The following is a 12,242-nucleotide window of genomic DNA, read 5'->3' as shown; positions in this document are numbered from 1 at the left end:
GAGGGAGCGTGCGAACCTCTGTCGCTCTCCCTCCTCCCCCTACTTATAGGCTCACGTGGCGGAGCCGAGGAGGCGCGGCGTGGGGAAGTGTGGGGATCGATCGTGCCCACTCCCCACGTCCCGCGATTGTCGAGCCTTAACGGCGAAACGAAACTGCCTCGAGAAGGCGAGCGGCCCCTGTGGGCCACGGAAGATCCGCGCCCGGACCAAGGCTCGCGAGTGGCGGGCCCGGGCCTGCGGCGGTGTCCCGTCGCGCGCGTGCGCTCGCAGGGTCTCGCCGCCACGTGGCCGCGGGGGGGCCCGTAGTCGGCACGCGGGTTGCCCCCCCCCCCTTTCTCTCGCCTACGAGACGCGGGGCTTTCTGAAGTCGGCATACGCCCGCTAAGCCGGCTCTCCAGGATGTGAAGCTGACCAAGCTTCTCGTCCCCCTGCTCGCCTCGGAGCTCGATCAGCTTCGGGGACTACTGTCGGAGTAAATAGCCATGGGTAGCCTAGCCGGCTTCCCCTGGCCCTCCTGAAGAAATTACGAGCCCGCCCGGCTCTCAAGAATTCAAAACATAGGGGCCGCCTTCCCCTTGCTGGCTACCACCCAGGCCGGCTTTCGGAAGGCGGTCCGACTTTAGCCCTCATGAGAAGGCCGACTCCAAGAAGCCGGCCATGAGATGGTCGACTCCAAGAAGCCGGCTCCCCATAAAGCGGTCAAGACCGTACCCACGAAGTTTGCACCCACCTAACGGCGGTGCGACGGGGTGTGGCTACAGTAAAGCCTGCCACCCCCGAATCCCGGAGCACGCCTGGCATGGTGCGCCGTACGGGCTAGGCGACCCGTCCGGCGCACCACTGTTGCCATGTTGACCCTGGCATCACCCACGACGGGCCGCCAGCGTGGCCCACAGACGGTGGGCCCCTTTGAGCAGAGAGACGCCCGAAGGCGGCCACGCCTCCAACTAGTCGGCGCAAGACAGAGCCGGCTCCCCGCAGCCGGCTTGCCGCCTTCCTCGAAGAGGACGCCCCATTAAGGAGACAAGACGCGGTAAGGCTACAGCGATCGCCTGACAGGCGGCGGTACTGTAGCCGCGCTTGCCACGATGGATCTCACGTCAACAAGATGAAGCCACAATAACTAGCCGCCGACCAGGCCCTGGATAGTGGGGCCTGCCTGTCGACCAAGGGGCCGGCAGCCGGTGGGACCCACCAGTTGGCGGGACCCAGTAGCCGGTGTAGAAGCCGGCGAGCGCAGTCACAGACGGCTGGGCCCCGTGCCCAGCCGGATTACCATTGTACCCCCGGGGGTAGGCCTATATAAACCCCCCGGAGCACCCATGCAAAGGGTGGGACCCTTAGCTAATTCTAGACACAAAAATCAAGGAGAAGAAGCAGGCTAGCCGTGCCCTTCTTCCTCCTTCCCCCCAAAACAGCTCAAGGAGCATTGTGTAGCCACTTGATTCATCTAGTGAACATGCGGAGACCCCGCAGAGCAGCAGTAGGGGTGTTATCTCCACGGAGAGCCCCGAAGCTGGGTAAGATCCGCCGGCGTGCATGTCTTCGCCTTATCCCGTTTCCAGGCACCGGCGATGTCTTACTGGCTCCCACAATGATAAGCCACCCGTTGGCATATGTCGCACCTACCACCCGACAATGGGGATGAGACCCACGTAAGTTGCCATGGGGGTAACCCAACCTATGTGATCGGAGATCCCGTGAATTAGGACCTGGGAAAACAATTCAGCGGTCAACTAAGGAGAGTATCCTTAATTAACCCACTCCGTTGGAGATACACAATACTCTCAATTCTATAAGGCAGGCTGACTTTTTGTCTTAATGTGTTCCAATGCTTGTATAAGCAAGATGCTAACCTACAGAGCATTCTTTGGAGGAACACACCTATGTGAGCCCGACTGCTGGTCACAGTCTATGAGATTGGGTAATCTCTAGTAAGCTCATGAGAAGGTACGGAGTATGACTAATAAGCTCCACCCGTGGGGTTTAGCCTTCGGCAGCCATGTATCAGCTGACAATAGGCGAAACTTCTGCACGCCAAACTGATAATTCAAGGCATAGTCCATTGTTCAGTTGTGAAGAAGTCTAATCATATTGCTCTAGGTGGAAGTTTAACTTAACAGTCTCCACTGAAAATTCTGGTATATCAAACATTGTTTGGAACAGTTGACAAACTTATGTGCCTCGAGATCTGGTGGGGGATTGTTGGATTATGGATGGGCTTAGGCCCATATAAGACACTAATCTCTGGTTAATCTTGAGGCCCATGTATGAGATGGCAGGTGGTGGGAAGTTTAATCCCACCTTGCTAGTTGAGGAGAGTTGAGACCCCTTTATAAGGGTTGCTCTACCACTTGCCATTGGGAGCTTGGGAAGAGGAGTGGTACACGCACGCTCCTCCTCCTCCGCCGCCCGCCTCGCCTCGTCGCGACGCGCGCGCGTCGCGAGTTGCAGGAATGAGCCGAGCCGAAGCTTATTTTTGCCACTTAGGAATGGATTAATTAATTAAGGATTAATTAACGAGTCGCTAACAGGTGGGCCACTGTCCAAGACGTTGCCGGGATTTGTCGACTCCCTTGCCGGGGGGTGCGACCCTTGTCGGGACCCGCGTATTCGTCGACTCCTTTGCCGGGAACAACGACTCCCTTGCCGGGAGTGGGCCGACTCGGTCGTGGGCCTCGGCAGGGCCCATGACTTTCTTCCTTACGGACTATATAAGAAGGCTCTGGCCAGTGAAGTAACCTAGTTCGGTTCACTCACTCCCTCTCGCGTGACCTAGCCGTCATCTACTGTTCCTCACTATGTGCTGCCTCCGGCGATCCCATCCCGACGACCGCATGCACGGCTGGTCGGGAGAGCAGGTGCCTCCGGAACCCTGTCGTTCGAGATCCTGCCCGGGAGAACGGCAATAAGGTTTTTGGGGAGTGTCTCGACGCGACTGCTCCCGATCCGTCCCCAACTCTATTTGCCTCTGCTTCCACTACTTCCTCTGCATCGACACCATGGCCGACGACGCCGCCTCTAAGAAGAAGGCCACGGACGACGCCGAGGCTGCTGCTGCAGCCGCCGCGTTGGCCTGGCCAACCGGAGGGTATGATCTGTTCATCCCTCGTTTACTCGTATTTATGCTAGCCATATATGTGCTGCTCATAGAAGGTTCGATTCTATGTTCTGTACGTGCTAGTATTCTTAGGTATTGCTATGAGATGCATACCTTTTATGCCATGCTTACTGTTTACTCGTGGATAAGTCTAATCGGAAAAGTGCTAATATTTCCAACACCTGCAAATCATTTTGTTCCGAAAACACGTTGTCCCACGTGTTTGCATTCACTGTACTTATGGTAGTGTGTCTGTGTGTTGGGTTGATTTATATCCGGTGCTACTTAGTTATTTGCCTCAACCTTGCTCTAATGAACATGTCCCAGGAGTGTGTATCTGATCGTATGGATTGTTGCAGTTAATTTTTATAGAGCGAATCCCCATTCTAACGTTATTAGTTTTGTTTTCATTCCTTGTGGCCGTCATTATTCTCATAGCACTGTGTTTCTATACCCGCATGATTATCATCTCTTGGTTAGAATCATTCATCTAGTCTATCAGTTTTGTAGTGATTTCTTTCCTATAGTTGTTTTTTATCCTAGATCCGCACCTGTCAAGTTTTATTTTCCGTTGTGTTGTGCCAAGAGGTGTCAACTTTCGGAAGAAATTTTAGATCTCCAGTTCACCCCCTTCTGATCGATATACTCGATCCTACAAGAACATTCTGCCTATTACCGATAAGATTATTAAAAGAATTTGTGGATGGAGGGGCAAACTTCTTAGCTATGAAGCAAAGTTGATTTTGCTACAAACTTGTATCGCGAGCATTCCCATGTATTTGATGTCAATTATTAAATTTTCTAAATGCGTAATTGATGCAATTAGTTCACAAATGACTCATTTTTATTGGGGTAACCTCGAAGATACCCATAAATATCATCTACCTAACTAGGGATTTGTTTCCCAAAAGAAGGCCTTCGGAGATCTAGGGTCCTTAATCTCAGAGATTTTAACATGGCCCTGTTAGCCTTTTGGGCTAAAAGATTTTTTATGGGTGGAGACAAAAACTGGATTACATTGGTGAACTACAAGTATAACACTTGTAAGCCTAACGTTTTTTGGTCCAAAACAAATATTGGTTCCTACTTTTAGAAGGGTGTTACTTGGGTCTTTGTTGAGTCTGGCCTTTTGATAAATGGCCTCTTGGGAATGGTAGTTGCATTAGCTTTTGGCATGATATCTGGGCTGGTGATATAACTTTAAAACCCAATTGTGAGATATCCTTCATATCTGCCAACAATAAAGTTGTTGTGTTTCCCAAGTCTGGGATGGGCGTACCCTAAAACAGACATTTAGGAGATGTGTGGATGATGATTTCCTAGTTAAATGGTAGGAATTGCCTATCGTTCTTTCGGCCTATATTCCCAATGATAATGTTGATCGACATTTGTGGTCTCTAGAACCTTCTGGCATATATTTTGTTCATTCCTTTTATAATATGATTAACTAGAGAGGGGTTTCTACCGCTATTTGGAAAAACTTCTGGAAAATTGTGGTGCCCCACTGATATCTAGTTTTTGTTTGGCTGTCTTTTAATAATAAGATTTTAACCAAGGATAACTTAAGCAAAAATTCCGATACAAGGAAAACCGGCTCCACCTCTCTTTCTCAAAATCTGGAAAAATGCCACAATGCTCAGATATAAGATTTTCTTCTGGCTACTCATGCATGACAGAGGAAATACAAGGAATCTTCTTCACATAAAGTCATTCCATCTACCTTCATACAATTGTGCTCTTTGTAGCTCCAACACTGAAGAAACTGCCATGCATCTGTTATGGGACTATAACTTTGCCCTCACCTGCTGGGACTCCATTCTGGGTAATAGACACAGAAAATATTTTTGTATATGATGAGGTTTTGCTCTTATTACAAGCTTTGCCAACCAATTGCCATGGAAATCATAATTATGGGATGCTGGAATATTTGGATTCAGAGAAATCGGAAGATCTTCAACTCCAAGCTATTCTCACTACATTCATGGAAATACATGTTGAGAAAAGACCTCTTGCTAATCAAGCACAAAATCAAGGACAAATATGAAGCTCTTCTCTCAAGTTGGATTGATCAAGTCTTAGATTGCAACTGATTTATCATGTTGGGTTTTGCTAGAGCAGGAATTGGATAGACGTTTGTTTTCCTTGTTTCCCTTATGTACGTACATAAACGTTTTTAATATATATACAGTAGAACGATTGTTCTATGGGTTTTGGTTAAAAAAATTAAGCAAAAGGCAACAAGTTTGACCATTGGACTTGCCTCTTTTGTGGCTAGGCCGGAACTGTCCACCACCTTTTCTTTGTCCGTTTTGTGGCAAAATAGATTTGGAGAGATGTAGTTGAAATCTTTAATTTCAGAATTCCTTGTAATATGTCTGAATTATCTGCTTTGTGTTGTGCTGATAATAAACAAAATATGGTTGGTATATCTTCTGTTGTTGTTGTCTAAAGCTTATGGACAATGTGTAATGACTTGTATTTTCAGGACGTGTGTTGGACAAGTACATGTATTCTTCTTGGGAGAGTAAGTACAATGATTCATCAATGGAAGCTCTTATGAGCAGACACTCAATTGGCCATACTGCGAAAATGCCTTCTACTATTGGATTGGCGAAGAGGAGAGCTTCTAAAGATCGCCTGGAGATGAAGAGGTAGGTGGGAGAAAGGACTGGTCGGTGAGGCTTTATTTTGAGAGCGCATTCCGGGTGAACGTTGATGACATGTAATAGCTAGCTGGCTATGTTTTATCCTTCCTTCGCTGCATTTGAAGAACTTTCATATTGTTCGTCAACCTTTGTGGTTAGCTGTAAGGGCATCTCCAACATTGACCCTAAAACCACCCGGAGTGTCTGAACCATGCGGTGCATATGTGTTTTGTCATCCAACATAGTCATGCACTGGTCCGCAGGTCAGTCTGGACACGCCTTTTCCCGCAAACTGGAGACAAGTTGGGGGCTTTGCGGGCGTCCGGACCGCTACAACATCCGCTTCTGACTAAGTTGGCCCACCAATAAAAAAATACCCGCGCCCCCGCACGTTCCCGCCTGAAAAGGTTAGCGCCTCTAGAGCACTAGTGTCGCATTCATGCCGGCTTAGAGCAACACGACCTCTCACAATGCTCAGGCATTGAAACGGCGCGTCGGCGAAGAGCAGCGCCCTCACCGCTTCCCGGTTTCATGCGAATGCCCCGCATTCAAATGACAGCCCATCCGCCTACGTGCGTACATTAAACATGCATGTGGTTGCCGAGGTACGGTGAGCCAATGCCACCCTTCTGTCCGTCTGCCGCTCGCCATTAATCACGTCGTCGGTTACCCTACCCCCTCCCCCGCTATATCAATCGCATGCCCGGCCATGGCCGCATCCATCATCCTCCGCTCTCTTCCTCCTCTCTGCACCACGCCTGCCATGGCGCCCTCGAGCTCCAAAGCCATCTGGGACAGCCTCTCATCCGAGCAGAACAAGGAGATCGACGCCATTGCAACCGACAGACAGAAGAAGGTTGGCATTGCAGATGTCCTAATGGAGTTCCCGGGGCTCATGGCTGCGGAGGAGGCAGGGCTTCGTTTTTCAGAGCTCATGGCTGCGGAGGAGGAGGGGCTTCATTTTTCAGGGCTCATGGCCGGCCAGAGATGGGGAATGGGCGACGGCGGTCATTTTAGTCTAGGTTTAGAGTCCGGTCTAGTTGAAATGTGTGTAAATTTAATGAATTTCGTCCGATTTTTAGATGAAAACCACCCAGTTTTATGTAAAAATCATTCAAGTATTAATGAATATTGCCTGGTGTGTACAAATATGCATCGAATTTATTCATTTTCGTTAAAGTTCTTCCAAAATGTAATCGGACATAAGCGAATAGCACTGGATGCCCCGTTCTCGTATCCGTGTCCGTGGACTGACCCCCTATGTGTAGGACGGATGCAAGAGAAAATTTGGGAGCCAGCGTTGGAGATGCCCTAATGGATTTATTTTCTGGCTTGGCAAATATTCGTGGCTTGTTGTGCCCTGTTTCAATAAAATGGGGCGGGGTAACCCCTTTCTTTGAAAAGAAAAGGCATAGGCAGTTAGAGTCGGTTTCATGGCTTCAAATGCTCGGCGTCTGTGTCTTACTACCTCTCGTGTAATTGTAAGGCCTTGTACAATGCAAGGTGTTTATGGGAGGTTCTTAAAAAAATAAAACAAACTTATTTTAAGCATCGGTGCTTATTTGTATAGGTAGACGTTTAATAAGATTCTTTTTCTATAGAAATAGACATTGATGCTTCAGAAAAACTCATGCTGTTTTTCTAAGCACCTCCCTGAGCACCTAGCATTGTATAAGGCCTAACGGGCGTTCTTGCACATATGTCCAGATTGACAGATCTTGTGGCTCTTCCAAAGCAGAACTGAAGTTTAAATTCTCTTAAACCATCCAAAAGATAGCACAAGACAGACATATATCATCAGATTGGAGCGGGGAGGTAGAATATCTGCAAATGTGTATCCGACAAGTTTCATTAGTCACACATCCGAGGATAGCAGCACAAGCAATGTTATATAGCAGTACAATTGATGTAAACTTACGAATTTGGAGTGCTCTGCTCAGGAACATGTCGCAATACATCAGAACGGGCAGGATCATAGGAATAGGAGGCTCACCTTAAGCGTCTCTGAAGTCTGAGCAATATATGTAGTATCAGCAATTCAGCATTCAGGAGTTAGCATGTCTTAGGATATCAGACCTCTGCGTCACCATGTCAGCAGAGCAAGTAACGTGACGATAAAAATGAACTTGACAAACACCAATTAAACAATGTGCAGCCAGACTGCAAATGTACGAATCACGACTCATCAATGCCAGGAACAGATCACACAGAAAGGAACCAGGGAACGACAAGAGAAGCATGACCATTAAGTTCTGTGAACAGAGTGCCAGCAATTAACATGTCTCAGATGTCTACTGTAACAAGACAACGGAATGAAATTTAACGAAACGGCAGACTAGACGAAGTCAGCTACAGTACGTTTCTGAAGGCTCTGCCTCGCTTTCTGAGAAATTTACCCAGCCCGTCCACGAGCACGAGGCCGATCGGGGGCGAAGAGGAAGTCCAGCGTCAGGAGGGAGAATCTCACGAGGCTCCTGAAACCTGGCACCACGACGCCACGGGTCGAGACGTACACGACCACAGCCGCCGAGACCGCCGCGAGGAGCACGCCGGGGAGGAGGTGGGCGCGGCTCCTGGCGGCGGCGGCTGCCCGGATCACGAGGAGCGACCCGACGAGCTGGCCGAGCAGCCAGTGCTGCTTCAAGAAGAAACGATAGCTGGCCCTGCCCGCATCGACGAGCATCGCGCACGCGATCCGTTGCTCCTCCCTGGGCTCGGGGAGGGTCCGGAGTCGGCCCTCGGCGCGCAAGCAGTCTCTGAGTTGGGCCGCCGCCTCGGCGAGGTGGAGGCCGTTCAGGTGGAGGTCTGCACGGGCGCCGTCGAGGACGCGCTGTACGAGGTCGGGGTTGTCCAGGAGGTGGGGCAGGTTATTGATCACCGCCGCTAACATCGGGTTCTCCATTGGGGGCGGAGGGGACTTGGTGACGGGGCTTTGGACTGGGAACGGCCGAATGGGGAAAGGAGGGCCCAGGTGTCACACGTTTCCGAGTGCTATGCTTAACTTGTCACACGTGCTTTCTAAAAAAAAAATCTACACATTTTCTAAAATAATGTTAAAGAAAGTGATATTGTTTTATAAAAAGATAATACTAATCGGTGGGACCGAAAATGCGCTCGCAGCGGCATCACCTGCGTGTACCGCATGCCTATGGGCCCCATCCCCACCACATCACTCCCGTTCACGTTCTCTCTCCTAAGTTCATCCCACCATCAGTTATGCATCACGCTTCACACCGGCTCTTTATTGATCAGGCCTGGCCCTAGGAGAGGAGGCGGGACGAGGAACCATCGCCTAGGGAGGCAGACTGGGCAGGCCAAAATAATAGTCACAATGCTACAAAACGATAAGATAGTCCTTTGCTTTTTGAAAATAAAAAAAGACCGCTCCTTCCAACGGTGCCGCTTAATCTTCGAGATTCTTGTGTGTGGTTTCTATGGAGAGATAGCATGGTCTAAGTAGTGGTGGGAGCGTTAGCGATCGTGGTGCTGGGCAGATTACGGTTATGTGTCAACCAGGTAGTGTGTGCGCATGCACTAACGGAGCTTCAACAAGGCCGAGTGGCCGTGGGTCACCCTGCCAATGAAATTTTATATAGTATGCATCTACTCCTAGGCCTTAAAACAACTACCCATAAGCTATTTTCTTCCTGTTGGGCCGCCCACCTTTGGGCTGCAAGCTCCGTCACTGGTGCCATGCTTATTTGTATGATCGGCTATGTTAGGTTGACAACTAGGTAACACACGGGGTTCTATTGAGCACTCTTTTCCGCTGATTGAGCGTAGGATTTGGGTCCTAACCTTGTTCATTCTAGCTAGGTAAATTGCTATTGTTCTTGAATGTGAGATCCAGAGGAAAACTCATATGCATATGTGAGAACATAAACACAAAGTAGGTTCCTAGTCTTACCTCTAAGACTAGCTCATGTATTGCATGATGATCCTTTTTTCATGATCATATGACATTATTAGATAATAAGGATGGCGACAACAATGAGAGCACATTGTTAGCAGAATAATGATGTTGAACATACCCAACCAAATGATATACTACGAGAACACATTGTCACAATGTTATAAGTATAATCATAATAGTGTTAACGTATACTTCACTTCTTATACCATGAGAGTATTGAGTACCTTCATGTCAGATGGTATACTTTGGGGTTTGTCAAACGTTTCCCGTAATAGCGTGATCATAACGGTAGCTTTCGGGTACAACAGAAGAGTATGCCTAGGGACTTGACAGCTCAGTATTGAGATTTCCTCCTCGGACGATGCAGATATATTCTTCAGGCCCTTTCGGTATTGCGGTATCCATTATCTTCTGGCCAGACATCGCGTGATATGATCAAGGGATATCACAATATGGAAACGAGAAAGTGAACAAAATCGGCAACGAGGATAACTTGGTGTTATGATCAAGTTATTGCTTCACAAGGATACCTATAAAAGTCTTGCCTTGGGTTTTGTTAAGTATCGCGAAACCAAGAGAATTGTTTACACAAACAAAAGGTTAGCTCAATATACTCGTGTATGTGTAGGAATCAGTATGGATGCCAAGAACCCGCTATTGGTTATTGACCGAAAGTTTTTCTGGGTCATATCTACATATTACCAAACCTATGCGGTCACATGCTTAAGGACCATCAGTTTGTAGGGTACTAGATGTTGGGAAACGTTGCATGAAAAACAAAAAAAATTCTACGCACACGCAAAATCTATCCATGGAGATGCATAGCAACGAGAGGAAGAGTGTGTCTACGTACCCTCGTAGACCGTAAGCGGAAGCGTTTCACAATGCGGTTGATGTAGTCGAACTTTCTTCGCGCTCCACCGATCGAGTACCAAACGTACGACACCTCCGAGTTCTGCACACGTTCAACTCGGTGACGTCCCTCGCCTTCTTGATCCAGCAAGACGTCGAGGTAGTAGATGAGTTTCGTCAGCACGACGGCATGGTGACGATGATGGTGAAGTGATCCACGCAGGGCATCGCCTAAGCACCGTGAAAATATGACCGGGGGTGTAAACTGTGAAGGGGGGGCGCCGCACACGACTAAACAATTGTCTGGTCTGTGCTAGGTGCCCCACTCATCATATATATAGGTGGGAGGGAGGGAGGAGCAGCCATAGGAGGTGCCCAAGTAGGAGGAATCCTACTTGGAGTTCCTCCCAAGCTGCGCGCGTCCCCTGCCGTATATAACCGAGGGGGAAGGAAAGAGGGAGGGGGAGAGGGAAGGAAGTAGGAATCCTAATCCACACTTTCCTTGCCCTCCACTCTTTCCTTCTCCTCCTCATAGGGCTAGCCTCTGTAGGCGCGCACCAGGGCTGGTGTGTTCCCTCACTTGGCCCATAAGGCACTTATCTTTGCCAGGGGTGCCCGAAACTCCTTTCAAGTGACCCGATAAGTACCCGGTACCCTCCGAAACACTTCCGGTGTCCGAATACCATCATCCTATATATCAATCTTTACCTCTCGACCATTTAGAGACTCCTCGTCATGTCTTGATCTCATCCGGGACTCCAAACAATATTCGGTCATCAAATCACATAACTCATATAATACAATATCATCAACGAACGTTAAGCGTGCGGACCCTACGGGTTCGAGAACTATGTAGACATGACCGAGACGCCTCTCCAGTCAATACCAATAGTGGAACCTGGATGCTCATATTGGCTCCTACATATTCTACGAAGATCTTTATCGATCGAACCGTTATGACAACATACGTAATTCCCTTTGTCCATCGGTATGTTACTTGTCTAAGATTCGATCGTCGGTATCTTCATACCTAGTTCAATCTCGTTACTGCCAAGTCTCTTTACTCGTTCTGTAATCGTCACCTCGTGACTAATTCTTAGTTGTTTGCTTGCAAGCTTATGACGTGTATTATCGAGAGGGCCCAGAGATACCTCTCCGATACTCGGAGTGACAAATCCTAATCTCGATCTATGCCAACTCAACAAACACCTTCGGAGATACCTGTAGAGCATCTTTATGATCACCCAGTTATGTTGTGGCGTTTGATAACACACAAGGCATTCCTCTGGTATCTGGGAGTTGCATAATCTCATAGTCAAAGGAATATGTATTTGACATGAAGAAAGCAATAGCAATAAAACCGAATGATCAATATGCTAAGCTAACAGATGGGTCTTGTCCATCACACCATTCTCCTAATGATGTGATCCCGTTATCAAATGACAACTCATGTCCATGGTTAGGAAACCTTAACCATCTTTGATAAATGAGCTAGTCTAGTAGAGGCTCATTAGGGACACAGTGTTTGTTTATGTATTCACACATGTATTTAGGTTTCCGATCAATACAATTCTAGCATGAATAATAAAACTTTATCATGAATAATAACAACTTTATTATTGCCTCTAGGGCATATTTCCTTCAGTCTCCCACTTGCACTAGAGTCAATAATCTAGTTCACATCGCCATGTGATTAACACCAATAATTCACATCACCATGTGACAAACACCC

At 48.2% G+C, this 12,242-nt stretch overlaps 1 protein-coding gene across 1 annotated transcript; it reads right to left on the bottom strand.

Moving 5' to 3' along the window:
• Positions 1–7,332: 7,332 nt before the first annotated feature.
• Positions 7,333–8,674, bottom strand: LOC119271670. Its single transcript, XM_037553410.1, has 3 exons — positions 8,142–8,674; positions 7,664–7,756; positions 7,333–7,569 (listed from the first exon to the last, which is right to left on the bottom strand). The coding sequence occupies exons 1-2, from the start codon at positions 8,645–8,647 to the stop codon at positions 7,735–7,737; spliced, it is 528 nt and encodes a 175-aa protein (XP_037409307.1). The 5' UTR covers positions 8,648–8,674; the 3' UTR covers positions 7,333–7,569; positions 7,664–7,734.
• Positions 8,675–12,242: the final 3,568 nt, after the last annotated feature.

Source organism: Triticum dicoccoides, chromosome 3A (assembly GCF_002162155.2).
Source record: "Triticum dicoccoides isolate Atlit2015 ecotype Zavitan chromosome 3A, WEW_v2.0, whole genome shotgun sequence".
In the NCBI taxonomy this organism is placed as follows: domain Eukaryota; kingdom Viridiplantae; phylum Streptophyta; class Magnoliopsida; order Poales; family Poaceae; genus Triticum; species Triticum dicoccoides.
Note: the sequence above shows the minus strand (reverse complement) of the source record. Positions and strands in the feature narration are given on the sequence as shown.